The sequence below is a fragment of the Meles meles genome, chromosome 15 (genome assembly GCF_922984935.1).
Source record: "Meles meles chromosome 15, mMelMel3.1 paternal haplotype, whole genome shotgun sequence".
Classification (NCBI taxonomy): domain Eukaryota; kingdom Metazoa; phylum Chordata; class Mammalia; order Carnivora; family Mustelidae; genus Meles; species Meles meles.
Genome location: NC_060080.1, coordinates 53,159,124 through 53,180,206, shown reverse-complemented (window position 1 = coordinate 53,180,206; position 21,083 = coordinate 53,159,124). Strand labels below are relative to the sequence as shown.

The 21,083-nt window shown below is 46.5% G+C and overlaps 1 protein-coding gene across 2 annotated transcripts in view; it reads right to left on the bottom strand.

Moving 5' to 3' along the window:
- The window catches only part of ADD2 (adducin 2), a 103,494-nt gene that overhangs the window by 29,960 nt on the left and 52,451 nt on the right, over window positions 1-21,083 (bottom strand). The window contains exons 2-6 of one of the 2 annotated variants that reach the window (XM_045979234.1): window positions 15,731-15,848; window positions 9,574-9,790; window positions 7,681-7,819; window positions 794-945; window positions 299-379 (exon numbers count right to left, since the gene is read on the bottom strand). In XM_045979234.1, the coding sequence (XP_045835190.1) occupies window positions 299-379; window positions 794-945; window positions 7,681-7,819; window positions 9,574-9,756 (555 nt within the window). In that variant the 5' untranslated portion in view covers window positions 9,757-9,790; window positions 15,731-15,848. Of the gene's footprint in view, window positions 1-298; window positions 380-793; window positions 946-7,680; window positions 7,820-9,573; window positions 9,791-12,085; window positions 12,125-15,730; window positions 15,849-21,083 lie in introns of those variants that run through there. The other variant, XM_045979235.1, reaches the window with a different exon arrangement.

Below are 21,083 nucleotides of genomic sequence, written 5' to 3'. Positions count from 1 at the left end.
ACTAGGAAGGCCTCCCCATTCCCAGGCTTTGGGGACCAATTGCAGGCACAGAGGACCCCAGGACCATCTCCTCCCCCTCCTCCCTCCTATTGCACTGGCTGCCTGCGCTCATATCTGGTCTCATGGTTGGGTTGTGCTCTGGGCATCCTGCTTTGGGGCCGTGTGTCTTCTCTACCCCCACCAGACCGCAAGCTCCATGAGGGACAGGACAGCAGTGACTAGTCTGGAGACAACCTGTCACTGTAAGTTGCTGTCATTTCAAGAAGCAATGGGCAGCGAGAGGCTAGACTATACTTACCAGGCTGGATGCGGTGACTTCACTGCAAGAAACTCCCTTGGGGCTAATCAGGAAGTGATCCTGTTCCTTGTTGACTCTCAGCTGAAGGGAAGACACATGTTCTCAGTGGCAAGGAGACAGCGGGGTCATTTCCAAGGACCCTCTGCATGAATCCCTTCTTCCCCTGAAACCACTGCACCTAAAACTCCCAAGAACCCTTATCTCACCCCAGCACCTGAGAGATGAAAAGGACCTGGCCTTTATTTAGAACTGGAGCAATGGACCTATAAGAGGACTCTCCCAATGATCAAGGGTAGCCCTGGAAATAGGATCCAGGAGTTCCTAGCTCCTGCTCCAGGGGCGTGGCCATGGGAAGCTTGTCTATTTCAGGTGACCATAGTGGTTAGAAACGTTGGAAGGGCTCAGTGCATGCCATGCCTACAGGCAGGAGCTCTCCCTTGGGATTTTGTCAGGGCCACATACAGCACCCACCCCATCCCAAGACACTCTGCTCACCGTGACGTAGGTGTCGCTCAGCTGGGCCCAGCCGTAGAGGTCTAGGAGACGATAAACGCTGCTGATCTTGCACCGCATGCTCCGCTCGCGCTTGGCCAGGTTCAAGTAGTCAGCTGTGTGGAGGTCATTGATGGGCGTCATCATGGAGAAGTCTGCAGAGAAACAGGGTGGGGACAGGGCAGCTCTCAGGGCCAGGGCTGCTGTCTGCCCCCCTTCCTTCTTCGCCCTAGTCCCCTCTACATTCTCACTGGTGCTACAACTGCACAAGAGACTTCCATTGGCAGGGAATTAAATACTCTTTGACTCTCATCCAGGGGGAGAAAATCCATAGAATGGATAGTTGTGCCCAAGGAAGACTTCTGCTTATTCATGGCATTGCTTTTGGTCAAAAATCATGGCAAGATTCAAACCACAGAATGAAGGTTTCTCGGGATGCCAAGCTCACAATAAATCCTAAAGATGGACATTGAACAAAAGCAAGAATAAGTTTCTGAGTGGAAATAGAGGTATATTTCATCACTAGTTTTGATGAAGGGGATGCTAATCATCAGACGTGCTATTGTTTGTTTTGAACTATACCATGTAATATAACTTTTCTTCTGCTTTGGAAACAGGGCAAATCAGAAAGCCGACTCAGCCAGGAAGTAAATTCGTCAACTTCTTCTGACAAGTCATAAACTTCCAGAAGTCACCATGGCTAGCTGAAGGGTTTCAGGCTTCAGGGGGGCCATATCTGCTCCCCTCTGGATGTGCAGTCCCTTGGTTATTTATGGTTCTTTTTGGGAATGGGAGATATGGAAGGGATTTGGAAATGGGCCTCGAGGGCTTGATGGTCTTATCTTCAGGGCCTGTAAGGAGTCTAGGATGTGGTGTCCAGTCTGTCCCATTAAAAATGATGACCACTCCCTGCGTGCCTCTGGAAGGCATAAGAGGGCATCTGACTGAGCCCCAAGACTTCCAATTAGTCGGTATCTAGAAATCAATAAAAGAATCAATAGGAGAGGGTTTTGGCTTAAAATGATGTCTACCTGGGAGCCTCCTTACTCTGCCTCTCCCAGCATCCCACTAAAAACTTTAATGGATTAAAAGCCCTTTAGAAGCTTCCGTCATCTCAATAAACTCGTTACTACACACTGTGATCTCTGTCCTGCATCAGGTTTGCCATTAGTTGAAATGATGAGATCGTCTGCAAAGGTGAAGGGTGACCAGGTACTGTTGGGGCTACATAAGGCAAGCAGAGCCAACCTCGAAACACCCACATCAGGAATATGCACCCAAAAGCCTGTGCCCACCAGAGGAGGGATACCTCCAGGGCATGTGTCCAGGAACCAAAGCTGACAGAGATAGAAGTGGTCCAAAGGCTCAGCTGAACTGGCAAAAAGAACCACGAAATTCCAAATTCAACAATTTCTCATTGGATTTGACCAGTCTAGGATCCCTTCCTGTGCTCTGCACATTCCTCAGACGAGCAATTACTTCCTTACCTCATCTCTAACAGCAAGAAGGAAGGCATGTCCAAAGTATAAGCCCCTCAGACAAAGCCAGGCAGAGGGAGCTATTGTTGGCAGGTCTTCAGACCCAGACATCTGTAAGTCCTTCTCTTACAAATTAACTATGGAATCCCAGAGATGGCCAGGAGGCCAGACTAGGTCTAAAAACAGCCATCCCATCCTTGGTGTCCTGTATCAGTGTCCCCCTCCCCCACTCTGTGGAGCTTTGCTGTAAGGATTACCCCACCCACAGACCCAGAGCAGAAGACACCAGAAGGCTCCACAAGTGTCCCAGAGCCTCTGCTCTCAGGGTTTCAAGAAAAAGAATGCTTATTCTGACCAGCCTCACAAAAGTTAAGATGACTGAACGCCAGGTTTATGACTCAGATCTAACCATGTCAATTTACTCAGGGGACCTAAGGAAACATAGAAAAAGATGAAAAGTCCCTAACCAACCCCAGGGAAGCTAAGACTGAAGGATACGTGACTGCAAAAAAGAAACCAAAATAAAAGCACAAAACAACCACAAAATTCTAAGGCAAATGGAGCTGGACAAAGAACAGCCTATCTGCGCTTGAACTCATGACTCTTGGAACTTCCCCTCTCCACATTCCCTGACTCAGATACCCTGGACATGCCCTAATCAGATTTCTAGGTATCCAGCTTTCTTCCTGATGGGTGCTGTCGGTGAGGCAGACGGAATGCAAGTCAGCTCTATTTCTCTTTCAACAGAAAAAGTATAAAGACAGAGACAGGAAAACGATGAGAAAGAATAGGATACCTCTGGGAGACCAAGACCAGAGAGCCAGCATACAAATAATCAGCACTCACATAATAGAAAAAAATTTCTGTGCTCAAAAACAGACCAGTGTAAATAAATTATAAGGATTTACTACATTCCACAGGGGAAAGTCTATAAAGAGAAAAAGCCTACAGTTATATGCTTCCTGACACTTTTCTGAAATACAAGGATAAGGGAGGAAAATACACAAACATCTACCAAAAAAAAAAAAAAAAAATGCTGGTTGCCTACAAAGGAACAAAAAACCCCTGCTGTTTCAGATTTCTCTGTTGTAGCAGAGAAAAAAGAAGAAAATAAACAGAGGTTGCATATAAATAAAGAAAAAATAAACAAGAGGTCATAATATCATCAAAGTAGAAATGAGGGAAAGCCATATTCCTTTGGAATATTCATCCTTGGCAGCAAGAAAGGGGGCAGAGCAAAAGCACATGCTCCCTTGACAAAGCCAGGCAGCAGGGGCCATGATTGGGAGGGCCACCGTGGAGGTCATTTTACATGAATTAAACATATAATCCATCATGAAGCTATAGCTATAAAGAACATTTACATTTTGAATAACATTTCATCAAGATATAAAGCAAAAGCTAACAGTAATATGAAGAGGAAAGAGCATTAATTAAATACACTGTGAAAGACAACATGACACTCTTTTTTCACAAAAAAAAAAAAAAAAAAGAAGATACAGATAAAATACTATGCCTTGGAGATAGAGTCTATCCCTCATATCATTAAAAAATGATATCATTAGGCCACAGAGAAAATCTCAGTAAATCTCCAACATAGACATAGGCCACATTTTCTAAACACAATGCAATCAAACTACACATTATCAACAAACCCTTAAAACAATGCAAATTCAACCACTTGGAAATGAGAAAACACACTTTCAGATAAAAATAGAATAAAAATAAAATCTTAGAATCTTGAGATTAAAAATAAAATCAAAACAGCAACTGCAAATTAGAAAATAACAATAAAGGAAATATTATATCAAAATGCATGGGACAAGATGAACCTTAAACTCAGAGGAAAATAATTCATAGCCTAAAATGTCTTTGTTATTGAATTAAATATGAAAAGAAAGCACCCATTTTATTATGCTTTGGGAAACATAAAAATAACAAAATAAACCAAAGAAAAGTTATGGAAAAGAATTCATGAATAGAAAAACAAGATCAATGAATTAGGAAACTAGAAAACTAGTAGAGCTATTACAGAAATCCAAGAGTTGGCTTATGTGAGAAGATCTATGAATAAACCAACATCTGGATTAGCCATAAAGGAAAGTGGGAATACACAACATCAGGAATGAGAATGGGATGTCATCTCATTCACAGCAGAAAGTTCAAATGATAGAAATAATATTGTAAGTCACTTTAATAATTTTGAAAATCTCCATGAAATGGATTTTTTATTTAAAACGTATGATCAAAATTTACTCAAGATAGAGCAAAATAAATTTTTTAAAAACCTGATGAAACTGTGAAAAATAATGTTATAAAAAATTTTCTAGATATGGATGGTTTTATAAGTGAGTAATAAACATCCAAGGAAGAGAAACTTCCTATCTTATTTAAATTCCATCAGAACAAAGAGAAGGATGAGGATCACTTTGATTTATCTTATGAAATTTTAGCCTTAAAACCAATACTAAATGAAATGTGCCCAAAAAGTAAATTTCTGACCAATCTCATGTATGAATATGCAAATCCTGAATAAAAGTCTAGCAAATCAAATCTAGAAGCGTATTTTTAAAAGAATGTATCAAGAGCAAGAATAACTGATTTCAGGAAAGAAAAAAGAGTTCAATGTTCAGAAATCTATTAACATAATTCATCACATCAATAGTTCAAAGAAAGAGAAATCAATAAATGCCCAAATGCATTTTATAAAAATTCAACATCCATTTCTGAGAACCCATATTGAACTAGAATAAAAAGATACTTCCTTCACACAATAATGAACTCAAACTCTTGTGATAAGATTTCTGTTAAAGTCAGAAGCAAGACAAGGATGATTACTCTCTAATCTATTACTAAGCATTGTTCTGAGGGTTCTAATGGATGCTAGTGAGAAAACTGGAAAAAGAAACCAAAGGGTAAAGGTTGGAATGAAGAATTCAAAATGATCACTATTTGCAGGTTATGTGATTTTTTTCTATATACAAAACCCAAGAGAATTAACTGAGAAGTTATTAGAATTTAAGAGTTCCATGAGAAGTTACTTTCCCTGGATGACAGCTATAACCAGAAAGAAAATTGGAGAAAAAAATCATTTAAAATAACAAAGTTACATAAAATTTCCAGAACAAACTTCACAAGAAATTAGTAGGGACTATAAGAAAAGAACTATTAACCTTCTTTAATAGATGTTTAAAAAAAGCAAATAAAGAGAAGACATACATCATTTCTGAACAGACTTAAAATTCATTTGTGCAAATGTTTTAAAAATACCTACTCTGTACCAGCTACTTTTCTAAGTCCAAGACACTATTCTAGGATACAGCAGTGAACAAAACATACAAATATCTTTTTCCCTATGAAGCTTATATTCAAATATATGAAATTGTTAATTTATAAATTCTCCACCAAATTAATCTATTTATTTAATATAATCCCAATAGGGAATTTTTGAGTATGGAGTGGGGGCAGGGGAGACTTGACAGAATAATTCTTCAGTTATTTTTAAAAATAATTAAGGGTATTTGTCCCATGGGATGATAAAACATGGGGAAGGTGTTTCTGAGTGTGCTATCAAAATAAGATCACACAAAGGAAAGTAACAATGGATTCGGCTGCATGGAAATTAAAGAGTTCTATAAGACAAAAAAATGAACAAAACAGGCAAAGGAGAAACTGGGAGAAAACTGAAATATATCTGACAGATAATAGGGAAATAGCCCCAATTTATAAAGATTTGAAAATCCGTAAGAAAAGAATACACGGGTAGGAAAATTGGCAAGGATGGGTTGTGACAGGCAATTTACTACAAAAAGAAAATCATCCTGGCATGTATATGAAAATATATCTAAAGTCACTAGTGATCAAATAAGTGCACATTAAAACACAGATAAAGGACTATTTATCACCTATCAAATCAGGAGGATGAAACAGATGGTATAAAACATACTACAGATCAAGGGGGAGGGAAAGGGTGCTACACTGCATTGCTGGTGGGAATGTAAACTGGTTCCATCTTTCTCCAGGGTAATGTGGCATTATGCATTAACGTCTTTTAAACTTTAGTACAGCCATTCTACTTCCAGTCATTTGTCTTTAGAAAATGGTCATAGAATAAATGAAAGGATTTATGGCACTGTTGTTCATAAGAGCAAAAAGTTGTAAACAACTTAAAAGTCTAAAAATGGGAAACAGTGTAAAAATAATCTATGGCATATTCAGTCATACCACAGAATAGCATACTCTCACCATACTCTCATTTACAGAATCATGTTTTATTACATGAAAAATTAGTCAAGATATGTTAAAGCTATCAAACTTGCATGTATAATACGATTCCATTTTTGTTTTCCTAATCTATATATGTTAAGAGAGAAAGGCTGGAAGGATATACACCAAAATACTGAAAATAGTTTGTAGTTGTAAGAACACAAGACATTGATTTTAATTTCCCCTTCTTGATTATTTTCTGAATTTTTCATCATAATCCTGTATTTATGTTGTTGAGGGAAAGTGTTTTTTTTTTTTAAGATTTTATTTATTTATTTGACACAGAGAGAGATCACAAGTAGGCAGAGAGGCAGGGAGAGAGAAAGGGGGAAGCAGGCTCCCTGCTGAGCAGAAAGCCGGACACAGGGCTTGATCCCAGGACCCTGAGATCATGACCTGACTGGAAGGCAGAGGCTTAACCCACTGAGCCACCCAGGTGCCCTGGGAAAGTGTTTTTTGATGTTTGTTTCCTCATGGTTGTGGGCAGAACTTGAGAACCCAGGAAGAGGGTTTCATGTCCAGCCCTGGCTGCTTGCATCCCTGTCTATGGAGTCAGGTTGGCTTGTCCTGTGGGCACCAAGATACACAGCCTCCTCCCATTCCTACCACTCCATCTGCAAGGGAGTGGCTCCAGGAGGTTGAGGAAAGAGCAGCCTGAGTCAGGGGCTGCTGCTAGCACACGAGATTTTCCTTCAGTTTTGTATCCACAGCTAGAATAACAGGGAGCAGAATTTGTACTCTCCACTCCTGAGTCCTCAAGCAGAGGCCATGTGAGAGACTTGGAGTTACAAAGTTCCTCCACTTCTTTTTAACCCACTTGTGAAGGGGGGAGGAAGAGTCACATAGAGGCTGCCCTGCCTCTCAGAATGGTGACGCCATGTCATCCTGTCCCCTCCCCCAACAGAACCAGAAAGAGGTTTTCCCGTAAGATGCCATCCCCCTTCTACTTCTGGGCACCAGGAATAATTCCCCTGTGGGTCTTTAAAGCTAGCAGCCTCAGAAGCAGAGCCAGGTACCTCTTTGGCTGCTCCCCCAGGTCGGCTAACTCAGCTGTACCACTCACTCTGTAGCCTGGCAACCAACCCTCTCTTCCCCACCTCACTTCCTCCACCTCTGCTCCTGGCAGCTCCCCAGCTCCCCACATACTCATGGAAGATGTTGGGAAGACTGCGTGGGAGGTGCTGGCCATGAAGTCCGCGATCTGCCGCAGGGCCCAGATGTTGGAGGAGTTGTTCCCCTTCTTCATCTGTTCCTGGATCAGGCCTTCCAGCTCCTCCCTGAAAGACTGAAGCAGGCCCCACGGTGCTGGTCCCCCCAGTGGCTCTCATGGGGGACACTGAGAACCCCTCTTGCAGGAGCCCACCCCATCCCCTGAGTCAGCGAGTCTAGGGCCACACATGGGATCCCTAGGCCTCAGAGGATATTGGGAATTCCACTGGGACTTCAGGAGTCTCCCCAAACTGCTGTTTGGGAAGCAAAAAATTGTCCCGTGGGCAGTAATACAGATTCCAGGTCCTTCCTGGGTCTAAGTGATACTCAAGAAGTCCCTCCTACTTCCAACCCCCCAACCCCGGCCATCAGACATGGCAGGGCTTCACTTTAGTAATTAAGAGACACTTTAAAAAGCAGAACTGGATGAAAAAGTGTGCCATCTTCCCTGCCCATCAGCCATGCCTATGGTCCTTCTGGACCTCAGTTTCCTCAGATACTGAAGGATGTGCTGTCCTCCCTGTCACTTCCACTTCTAGGTCCTACTACTCTAAGCCTGGCTTTTCAGACCGTAAATAAGGCATGCCTGTCCACCAGGTGGCAGCAGGGAACACTAAGAAGGAAAGGGTGGGGGGGGGTGGTTCAGGTGTTGGTCAATCTATAAAAGGACAGAAGAAACATGAACTCCTTTTGTCCCATTTCTTACCTGAGAATAGAGTCCTACCCATTCAGGCCCGAAACTTGGGTTGGTACTCACTCTGCCACTTCCATCACACCTGTCATCTCTCCTACTCCCACCCTGGAGTTTTTCCATCATCCCAAAGCTTTTAGCACCTGCCATATTCCTCCAGGCTCCTCACACGGCGTCACCTGTCACGGAGATCTCAGGCCTATTACCTCAGTGGTCCTCTGTGAAGCCTGAGCATTCACTGTGTGCTCTCAAACAGGGTCACACTTGGCCCATCTCCACATCCTGTCTCTCCAGAGCCCAGTGGGGACCGAGGCCGAGCCCATCTTGGCAGGCACCTGGAGATGCCAGCTCCATCCCGAGCTTCCCAGCCCCTAGTATCATCACTGTTTCCTGAGGGCTCCCCCAGCTCTACTGGCCTCACACTCCCATTGCCTCCTTTCACACTGCTCTTCCTCTCCTCGCCCAGGACCTACATCACCCTCCCACTCCAGCGGTCCACTGGGTCCATGCTTTGTTCTTCTCAAAGCACCACTAGCCTCAAGGATGAGCTCTGTCTCCATGCCATGCAGATACCAACTGACCTCAAGTCTGGGGCCACGGCAGGGTGCTCATGCCTTGCCCTCCCTTCCCTGGCCCATAGCACCCTGAATCCTTCACTCTCATCATCTCCTGGGGCTTCCAGACCCTCCTCACCTCTGTCCCATGCGTGTCAACACTACTGCCCCAACAGTGAGTTCTTTGTAGTGTTCAAAAACAGGGGCCCCAAGCCTTCCACGTGGCACTCCCTGCTGGCCTCCGGTTTACAGGAATCTCCCTGTTAGTTCATTGTTACAAATTCGGGGAAGCCTGGAAACTGAGGCAGGACTCCTGTCTCTCGGACCCACCCCCTCCCAGTACCAAGCCAAACCGCCTGCACAGAAACCAGGTTTTTGCCATCTACAAGTGCACAAGGAGAGAAGGAAACCCCCACAACGCAGGGCCGGTCTTGCTCAGCCGGCTTAAAATTGCGGCAACACTGAGCGGATGGAAGAGGGGTTGTTTATCTTTCAGGTTCAGCCAGACGAACGGGCGGCGCCGCCTGCTCCCCTCCCTCCCTCCTCCTCCTCCTCCCCCGCCCGCCTGGGGCGGACCCCACTCACCGGGCTCTCCAGGATCATGGTGACGCGCTTCTTCTGCTCCATCAGGTTGAAGTCCTGCCGCAGGTCCGCAGCGCGGCTGCGAAGGCGCAGGTACTCAGGGTCGTCCTCAGAAAAGCGGTCCAGATACTGCTGCCCCTGCGGCGGCGGCGGGGAGGCAGCCTCGGGGACAGTCTCTTCACTCATTGTCCTGGTGGGCTTGCAATCCGCTCCTGGAAGCCTACGGAGAAGGCAAGAGGGAACGCGGGTCCCAGTACAGTTTCCTCCAGCGGAGGGGCTGGATTCGTGGGATTCGCGCCGCCCGCGGCTTCCCAGGAGGGTGTGAGCCGAGCGGCGGTGTGGAGGGCAGGGCGCCGGCGGCTGCCCGTCGATAGGGGGCGCCAACACACCATCCGACCCAGTGAAAATGGGGCACACGCCCGCCGGCCCACTACCCTTCCCCGGCCACCCCACCGCACTGACACTGCCACCCCACAAGCAGGACCTGCATACCTTTTGGATCATTTCTGTGCTGCATACCTACGTAGTGTGAAGCTAAGTATTGGGCATCAGTCCTTACTAATATACTAGATCTAGACCTGATCCCTGGAATGAGGAGGAGGGGAGGCTTTGGAGAGTTGGGCTGGGTCCCCTATTTTTTCTACTCAAGCATGCTTTTTCCCCCAAGGCCTGATGTGGATGAAGGAATGTCTTCTCTTACTACAGAGCCCTCCTGAAGAAGCAGGCTGCAGCTCCAGCCTCTACCTCTCAGCTGTGGGGCTTTGGCCACACCAGTCTCCCTTTGTGTGTCTGCACCACTAGGCCCTCCAATCTGGGTTATGAGCCTTCGACACCCAGGGCAGCCTAACAAAGCCCTAGCCTTTTCCCTGCTGTGTGATCCCCTTCTCAGCAAAGAAAGGCAAGTGCCTTGACTGAACAAGAATTAGCTTTTGAATACAAGTAGAGAGATGCCAATAAAAGAGCATTACAGGGGTTCGGGACACATGGCTTTCATCTTTAACCTGCCCTCCCTCACTTTACCTCTGTGAGCTCACATTTGCATTCCACGTGGATGTGGAATGCTCTCTTGTTCTCTTAGAGCACTCCTGCCTCCTTGTCCTCATCTGTTCTTCCCCCTTGGCCCATTTGGTTAGTCCAAACCATAGTTCATTATGCAAGAGGCCTTGCTGGCAGCCAGTAAAGCATAGTCTTGCTGTCGGTGAGCTGTGACCTCCTCCTTCCATGGAGGGATTCTACCCTCCAACTTACACTGTCTCTGAGTGAGGGAGGTGGGTGAACCACTAGGTTGTGGTAGAAGTGGGAATCATCAGCCCAGAACACTTAGGTGATCTTTCTTCCTTTCCCTCTTCTTTCATTTTTCCTCCCTCCCTCCATATCTTCCTCCTTCCCTTCCTTTCCCTTCCCTTGCCTTCCTCTCTTTCTCTCTCCCCCTCCTCTCCCTTTTCTTCCCTCCTTTCTTCTTTCTTTCTTTCCTTCCTTCCTTCCTTATTTTTCCCCTTTTGGAGAACAACAAATAGCACATTCAAGGAAGGGCACATGTACTGAGTCCCTCAGCTAATAGCCTGAACCCTTGGCCTAGAGTAGTGGTTCTTAAACTTGGGGACATGTTGCAATCCACTGGGAACTTTAAAAAATACTGATACCAGGGAGTTTAATGTTATTAGTCTGGCGTGTGACCTAGACATCATGATTTTTAAAAGCTCCCTGGGTGATTCCAACAGGCAGCCAGAGTTGAAATACCACTAGTTAGATGTTAATAGTTGTACCGTGTGTTGGATGGTATCCATTCCAGATGTTGGCCATTTAGCAAGCCAGCCAAAGATGGCACAAACCTCATCTTCTAACACTATTGCTACTTCCCATGGCTGTCCAGGCCCCATCCTCCAATGCCAGTCACCACCTGCCACCATACACTTGACCTGAGACAGCAGGAGTGCTCCAAATGCCACCACAACCTGCTTTGGCAAGCCTGCCAAACTGTGACATCTCATCTTAATTCTTTCACAAATTAATCATTTCCTTATGAATGCCCTCACCAATGTCTCCCAACCAGCACCATGCCTACCGGTCCTGCAGATGAAATATTTGCCTGTGAGTGATAGAGTATGGAGGAGGCATCTTCTGGAAGTGACAGCTAAAAAAAAAAAAAACCCAAAAGAAAAAAAAATCTCTAAAGAAAGATTTGAAACAGATTTGGAGGTTGTTAGAATGGTGGAAGTTGTACCTAGCAACACTCAAGCCAGATTCTTCATCTAAGCGGAGAAAGAGTGATTGAGTCCTTCGGGGATATTTCCAGTGGAATTAGCTCTGGGCTAGAGTCAGAGTCTACAGTATCACCCTCACTCTGTCATTCTCTAGCTTCATGGGCTTCGGCAGGGAGTAATTTTCCTCTTTTGGTCTCCTTTTGTCCATCTCTAAATGAGGGAGCGAACAGAATAGACTCTGGAGCCCCTTCCAGCTCTACACTGTATGGAAAGAGACAGATTCGTGTAGAAAATGCAGAAGGATGGAAGACCTGGATTTCCTGAAGCAAGAGGCCTTCCTCCGACATCCTTGTCTCCTCACCCCTCAAGCCAAATGCCAAAATGGGCGGCTGTGAAGAACACACACGACCTACTGACATTTGCCTTGTAGGTTCAAGTCAAGCCCCTGTGCATGGAGCGAGTTCAGAATATTTCGCCTCCACCAAGCTCTCGGCCAGCCTCATCCCTGCAATAATAAGCAGCGGTAAGGGACAGCAAGGACAAAGACAATGGGAGTGCATCAGAGCTAGACAGACATGCAGTCACCAGCCAGACTCTCCTGGGCAGACAGCGCTGCAGACATTTTTCCAGAGGCACTGCCCCTCCTGTTTTAATTCTCTTTGGCACTTTTGTAGTCCCACTCTTTGATGTTATTTTAAAAACAAAACAAGCAACCTCCCAATGGGTACCATGGATATGCACATGGGGATGAATGCCCTGTGTTCTCATGGCTCCAGGTCCCGCCAGCTCCAGAGCCCCCTGAACCCTCAGCTTCTCTGGGATTTGGATCATTTTGGCCAGCACAGCCCAGTACTGAACGTTTCTAGCCTAAATCTTTTCTATTTCTAGCCTAAGTCTTCTTTCCTTCCTCTGGGAATGGCTGCATTCCCAGGAATGGGTCTGGGAAGGTCTGAAGTAGCACTTCCCTCCCTAAAACATGAGGAACAAAGAAGCTCAGGTCCTGCTGGGCAGGGAGCCCACACCACCGTGTCCCCTAGGCCTGCCTGCCCTTCTCAGAGCCCATCCCCAGACAGTTACTCCAGATGCTCCAGTGGGAATGGGGTAGAAAATGGAAGCCCTGACTCCCTCACCATGACAATGGGGCCCAGAGAAAACCACCCTTTGACTCTATGAACCAGGGGCATCCTTTAGTGCTCCTTCCTTCCCTTCCAAAGTGTTGCAGAGGTGACCAACGTTATGTGCAGTGTGGTTTAGTGGTTAAAAGCATGGACTCTGGAAAAAGAAGATGGTGAGTTCCAATCTTAACTATGCCACTGTGTGGTTTTGTTGGGCGAGTTACTAACCTCTTGTGCCTCAGTTTCCCTGTGTACAAAATGGGATTGAACTATTTAGCTACCTCTTTAGGCTGTTGTGAGGATATAGATGAGTTAATGTATGTGAAGTACTTAAAACAGTGCCTGGTGTGTATCAAGTGCTATTAAGCATTTGCTCTTATTATGTGTCATTTAGGGGCTAGAAATTATCATAGCATTAGGAACTCGAGTAATGAGAGGCTCATGATTCAACTGTAAACAGGTACATACTCAATGACTGTAATTACATGTTGTGGTCCAAAGAACTAATTCAATCTTGAGCTATATTAACAAAAAGAACATCCAGAAAGAGACTGATGAGAATGACTAGTTCTCTGACCAAATACTGGGAACATGTCAAGTTGGAGATCACAACAAAGAGGATAAGCAGAGTGGTGAGCGTCAGAGGCCACTGCTTGACGGGCCAGGTCTGATATCGTAAAGAATGTATCGGGCTGTTCTCCCCAGTTCCTGGCACAAAACTTCAAAAAACCTTGGGATTTCTTAGGTATCCAAAAAATATTAGGAAGGTCTTTTGTTATTCATGATGAGCTCATTTCATGGAACCTGAATCCATGCTAACAAGTTGACTTATGGTGGGCCCTTCGATGTTTCAAGGGAGGGACTGGCCACCAAGAAAGACCAAGAACATGGTTACAGGGTTGGAACTTCAGCACCCTGTCCCCACAAACCATGGAGGACAGATGGGGGAGGGGCTGGAGATTGAGTTCAAACAAGTGGCAGTTGCTTTAAACCATTATGCCTAATAGTAATAAAGTCCACCATTAAAAATATCAAGGCTTGATGGAACTAGAGGGTATCATGCTTAGTGAAATAAGTCAATCGGAGAAAGACAACTATCATATGATCTCCCTGATATGAGGACGTGGAGATGCAACATGGGGGATTAGGTGGATAGGAGAAGAATAAATGAAACAAGATGGGATTGGGAGGGAGACAAACCATAAATGAATCTTAATCTCACAAAACAAACTGGGGGTTGTTGGGGGGAGGTGGGGTTGGGAGAGGGGAAGGGGGTTATGGACATTGGGGAGGGTATGTGCTATCGTGAGTGCTGTGAAGTGCGTAAACCTGGCGATTCACAGACCTGTACCCCTGGGGATAAAAATACATTATATGTTTATTAAAAAAAAAAAAAGAAAGGATGAATACCCAACTTTTGTAGCAACATGGACGGGACTGGAAGTGATTATGCTGAGTGAAAGAAGTCAAGCAGAAAGAGTCAAGTATCATATGGTCTCACTTATTTGTGGAGCATAACAAATAACATGGAGGACATGGGGAGTTGGAGAGAAGGGAGTTGAGGGAAATTGGAAGGGGAGATGAACCATGAGAAACTATGGACTCTGAAAAACCACCTGAGGGTTTTGAAGGGGCGGAGGGGGGATGTTGGGGGAACCAGGTGGTGGGTATTAGGGAGGGCACGTATTGCATGGAGCACTGGGTGTTGTGCAAAAACAATGAATACTGTTACGCTGAAAAAATAAATTAATTAATTAAAAAATATATCAAGGCTTGGAGGAGCTTCCTGATTGGTATGCTGGGGTGGTGATGCACCCAGATTCTACAAAGAGGGGGCACAGAAGCTCTGCTCTAATCCCCCACCCTCCCCACGCCCTGCCCTGTGCATTGCTTCCGTTTGGCTGTTTCTGAGTTGAATCCTTTCTACTAAAACTGTAATCACAACTCCAGTGCCTTCAGTGAGTTCTGTGAGTTGTTATACGGAGTGAGCGACTAAAGGGCAGCATGGGAACCCTCAAATTTATAGCCTAGTGAGTCATGAGTGCAGTGGCCTGAGCACCCTACTTGTGGCTTCTGAAGTGGGGACAGTTTGATTGGTGACCTTGCCCTTTAACTTGTGGTAGTAACCTGTGTGCCCTCTAACTCGGCAGTGTCAGAATTGAGCTGAACTGTAGGACACACATTTGCATCAGAGAATTGGTGGTGGAACGGTACTAGGCAACTTCTATTCATGATTTATTTTCATTCCCAGGACTACTTCGTAGGGCAGATGTCACTGTTGCTGTTTTACAGATAAACTGCACTGCAGAGAGGTTAGCTAACTTGCCCAAGATCACACAGATAATGATGGAGTCAGGGTCTCAACCAGGACTGTCTCTGGCTCCAGACCCTCCTGCACTCCTCCACTCCACTTGTCCCCAAATGTCTGCTGGGCTGCCATGTGGAAGAGGAACTGAGCTGATTCCATAGAGCCTCCAGGGCCCACAAGAGATAGAAAGGATTCAGTGGAGGGTGCAATGGACAGCTTTGCACCAGAAGGAGCTGCTCAGGAACGGGAAGGTGGGCCAGGCGGCCAAAGCAGGCGGTGCACTCTCTCCTCAGAGTCAGGTGACTCCAGGATGCTGTAGAAGGGCTTCTGCCCCCGCAGGGGGTTGCCCTACCACCTTCTAAAGTCCTTCAGATCCCATGGTAGCTCCACAAGTCAGCAGGATTGGGGGAACCCATGGCAGTGACTCCCCTAATCCTGCTGGTGACTGGAAGCTCATCCTTGTGAGAGGGACCCAAACAACAAGTGTGCCTCACCCCCCCCCCCACCATCACCAAAAACGGCCGACAAATTACCGGGAGGCTGGACCAGCCTTGTCCCAGGCTGCTGCTTCTCAGTGCTCGGCCCGTGCACCCTGCTTCGTTCTCAGGGACGCCGACCGCATCTACTGGATTTCAAACATCTGGATGGAAGCTGAGAGACACAAACAACAAACGTTAGGGTCTTTGTGTGCACCACCAGGGCTCCTCACCCTGGTTTTGCAGTACCATTACGTGCTGATTTATTTTCAGGACTGCTGAGAAATTCTAAAAAATAAACTAGAAATGAAATTGTATTTTAAAAACAAATTATGTCTATGAAAGGTGCAGAAATCTTCGTTATCTTTATGAGTAGGACCAAAATTCTTTTCAAAGAGAGGAATTGGAAAATCTCTTCAGAGTCCTGGCTTCGAGGACCTGAGGAGAGAAGCTGCTCTCCACAGTGGAGCAAGCAGGATGTGGAACTCCTGCGTGAGCCCACAGGGGTTCCACCTGCCAGGCTGGAAGGCATTATGACCCCTTCCTGATACCACCCCCCAGTATTTCACTAGTTGCTACTCAACTCACAGACACCAGTATGAGAGAGTTTCGGAGAGCTGAAGAAGCAGAAGCAGAAGCTGCCTGAAGGATATCACACCCCAGGACAGTGGGAGGGTTTTAGAGGTACACAGGCCATCAGTTGGATTCAAGACAATTTCACCAAGCATTCGTACCTTACAAACAGGGTTGAGTTACTACTCTAAAAATCCTGGGGCTCAAGGTCTTCAAAGGGTTAATTGTTAAAATATTTAAACAAACAAAAACCACAAGAGTTGGTTTTCCATTTGGGGAACTCTGTTGCTCAGAGTAAGGAGGCCTGCCTCCCCCAGGGCCAGCAGCATCCTGGACACCAACTCCTATTGCCACGTGGCTCTGGGGCCAGTCCCCGCCCATCCTTCCACACTGGCCAGTTCAGCTCCATCCCTGATCCAGTGCTACCCACAGCGGAGCATCTGGAAAGACTGGACTTCCCACGGAGGGGCAGAGAGAACCCATCATGGTCGGTATGGTGTGGCTGAGCAAGGCCAGGATACTGCATGCCCACTGAGGCACAGCTTCTTTCTCAGCCCAGCCAGGATAGCCTGAGCCCAGTCCTGATGCTCATCTCTAGTCAGGGACCTGGCAGCTGCTTCCATAACCTCTTCTCTATGCTCTGCACATCCAGCTGTCAGCTGGGGTCCTCCTCCCATTAGTCTTATTTTTAGCTAGAACAGGGTCACAGGCACAACCTCATGCTGTTTCTGTCCAATGCCCACCAACAGGAAATGGAGTCCTCCTTCCCAGGGCTGGCTAGCTCTATGCAGGGTTTACTGACATACCCGTGGGTGCTGTTCTTCTAAGGGGTGACCACTGCTGTCCCCTAAGGACTAATCCTGCAGCCTCGTAAGTTGTCTTACCTGAAGCACCAGCTTCTTCCCCTTCCCCAGCAGCCTGTGCCACAGAAATATGAGGTTGTCTCATGGCCATAGCTTGCTAAGATTTGGATTTTCAGAGTCTGAGCTATTTCTTGTGTCTAGGGAAAGAGCTAATATTTTGCCCCCAGAAGTGTCCTGTGCCATTTTGTAAGAAGACAAGCTTCTGTTCCCCAGTATACAGTATAAGTATACAGTGAACACAATAATTTCCATCCCAGTCTCTACTGGTGTTGAAATTCCACTATTAGAGTTTCATTCCTTGGGTTACAGTATTATCCCCTGATTAAAATGAAAACATGTCTAAGAGGTGTCATAGGCAAATGTTGTAAAGCATTCCCCTGTGGTACCAAAACTATCAGATCTCTGATTGTACAATCAGGCTAAGCAGGGCCAGGACAGGCACCAATTCTTAATGAGAAAGAGGCATGATGCCAGGGCCACTCCAAAGGGTCTAGCAACTGGAGTTGAGCTGTCATCCTGGGTGGACCTCAGGGGCCCCCGGTGTGAGGCTGTACCTGCTGCAGTGTCGAGGCTGGCATCACCATCCATTCAGCCTTTGGTTTCCCCAGCATGTGTTTCAAGAACCTACCTTCCAACCATTCACACCCCTGGGGCAGAGCTAAGAAGCAAGGGCTACTTGATATCATGAGAAGAGCAGCACCCACCCCCAGGGTGCTTGACACCTCCTGGGAGGCCTAACATCTCCGGGCCACCTGTTCCTTATCTCCATGTTCAGTCAAGCTGGGCTGCAAGGTGGGAAGGGTTGGACATAGGATCCCAGCCCTAGATGGTCGCCCACTAGAGTGTGAAGATGGACAAGTCACAGATGCTCAAGGACCTTTGCTCAGTCAGATGTTCCACAGCCACTTAAAACTGACTTCTCAGTTCCCCTAGCTAGTCCCCACTCCCTGACACTACCCAGCAAGGGTTGGTGGGACACGTCCCACCAAGGGTTGTAGAATGCAGCCTGACTCCTCCCTTTCTTGCACATTCTCTGTCACCAAGTTCTCTGGTTTTCTGCCCACTAAATATCTCCCTACCCAGAACACAAGGCCCTGAATCATGCCTGCCATCTCTCCATCCCTTTCATGGTCTGTGCACAGTCTTTCCTCTCTCATATCCACCATCCATTCAGTGGCCAGAGTTATTGTTCTAGAAGTGCCCATGCCTGTCACCACCCTGCTAAAATCCCACCTGAGGCTCCCATCACCTGGAGAGTATTCCTTCACTTTCTTTCTCCCAATTCCTGCTCCTCTAGCCAAAACTCAGTCAAATTTAGATCGTGACAGCTATCCTTTTTACATTTATCAAATATAAAGTTTTAATTCTCAATTTGCTTTTTCAAACCAAACACATGCTACATGCTGGAAATTCAAACCCATCCATCCCCAATCAGAGAATGGGGGACAGGGAGGGGTCCCTCCCTTTTCTCTTTGCCCACCTCCTTCCTCTTGAGGATTGCCACCCTGTAGAATGCTATCCTGACTCTTACCTGGCACACAAAGCCCCATGAGTATCTCAGTGCCCGCCCCCACCCTGGCACACAAAGCCCCATGAGTATCTCAGTGCCCGCCTCTCATGGGTATTCTGGGGCTATTTACAGGACCTGGAAGGCACCAGGCTGGTTCCTACCTCTGTGCCTTTGTCCATGCTGATCTCTGCCCAGAGAACACTTTCCTCTTTTCCTTCTCCCTTCCGTTCAGGTTGTCCTCTCCTCCTGGAAGCCTCCCACCTACACCCCTGTCCCTTTGGCTCTCACATCACCTTCACTCACCTCCTTTGTTCCACTTACTATCTGACAGCAACAGACTATTACCATGAGCTCCTAGCAGGCAGGGCCTGTGTCTGTGGCACTCCTCTGTTCCTCATGCTCTGCCATAAGACCTGGTGCCAGGTAGATGCTGAATGGATCTCTAGTAACAGGGCATTGCAAGTTGGGCAGGTTCTGCAAAGCAGCCCCGGGGTCCCAGAGGGGAGAGAGGCCCTAGGGGAGCTCATGATACTATGTGGGGACACAGTTCCTTGTAAGGTGCCAAATGTTGGTAGAGGTAAGCATGGCAGGTTCCTTAGTGCCCAAATCTCCTCCTTTAAAACAAAATATCCTTTTGTTGTATGACCCCCAAATGGCTGGGCCCTCTCTGGCAGCCATTCTTCTTGCCTATTTGGAAGCAGAATTCCAGCAATCGAATACAACTCTTAAATAAACAAATCCAAACTTCACAATATAACACTGATTGTGGGGAGACAGAGGAGAAAACAATAGATCCCACATGCCATCAGCTGCAACCCCTTTGGTCCCTGTGTCCCCTTATCTGTCTCGTTCACCTCTTCCCTCCAGCAACCCCTCCTCTGCCCCTGCCCCAAGACCCTCAACTCTTTGCTCAGGGGAGCCCTGTGGCTCCCTCTCAGGATCTCCAGTTTGCATCCTCACACCCTTGACCCCTACTCAGGAAATACTCCAGCTGGGATTCACCCTCCTCAGAAGCAGCTGGGGAATGCAAATCATCCCTCAGTCACAAGTCATTTTCCTCCCTGTCCCACTGAAGACCAGGTATATGTAATCACTGGAGTATAAAATTCTATTTCTATGGGTCATTCCTAGCAGCTATAAATGGAACAGAAGGTCTAGAAGGAGGGTAACAGATGCCCACATTGTGAGACTTTTTATTAGAAGCTGTTGAAGCTCCATGTGCACCTAAGAGAGGCAGGTGCATATCTCCTGCCCCGCCAGTGGGAGATGTCCCTACAGGAACGGACAGTCTGAGCACACTGAGCCCAAAATGGAAAGATGCTGCAAGCGATTGCTCTTGGCTACCCCCACCACCGCCATAGGCATGGCCTCCCCCCGGGGTGGTGCCAGCCTTGGAAAGCCCCTGGCCTCCAGCCCCCGGCCCCTCAGCACAGTGTCTGCTCCAAGCCTTAGACTTGAAGTCAGAACCCACGCTCACCGATCCCACAGACTTCCAGAAGGGAGAGAGGAGACAGTTGCGGCCTTGCTGTTACTTTGCAGAGTAAAGGGAACCTGCTGAACAAGAGGTTGGACCACGCCCTGCCTGGTGTATTCAGATAAAGAGAAAGCTCCCGCCTCTGCAGGGCGGGATTCTGGGGGAAGCCTATCATGAGCTTCTTCACACGTTTCCGAATTTCCCAAGTCCTACTTGAGGTATCAACGTCTGTGACCATTTAGGACAAAAATAGTTTAAAAGAAGAAAGGGAGAAGGAGGAAGGAGAGAAATGGTACAGTCTCCCCCCATCCATCTCTGGAACCCCTGGGCAGGAGGAATCCATTAACCCCTGGACTGCTGCAGGTCTAAGAAGTGCTCATTTCTGAGCATCCTTGATGCATCCTTTCCCAGAAATTCCAGTGAGTTTTAAAAGCCTTCTACTAAAAGACCCCAGACCTAATGGTTGGTAGGTACTTTTTTCTCATTCTTGTATTATCCAGAAATTGCACTGCTATGGAATGAATGGACCCAGGCCTTTCTCTCACCACTTAAAATCAGTCCCATTCCCTCTCACTGGACAAGCACAATTATTTGTTGAGTATCTACTCATGCTCAAGAGTAAAGCAAGTACTGGAGTTGGGCATGAGCAGAAAGATTTCCAAAAGAAGTGAGATTTGGTTCCCGCCTGGTAGAGAGGCCCACAGTCATATTAAGGTGAAAAATATGAATACAAATAAAACTGTGTGTGTGTATAATAAGCATTGAACACATTCATTTAAGACCACCTCTGAAATGATGGTGTATATCTGTATATTTCTCTCTCTCTCTCTTGATATATGTTTTTTTCAGTTTCCTGTATATATATTTATAGATATAGTGAATATATACATTTATTTTCAGTTTCTTGTCTGTATATATGTATATCCTACATATACACATATATATAAGTATTCCTGTATAGTCATACACACACAAGGAAACTGAAAATAA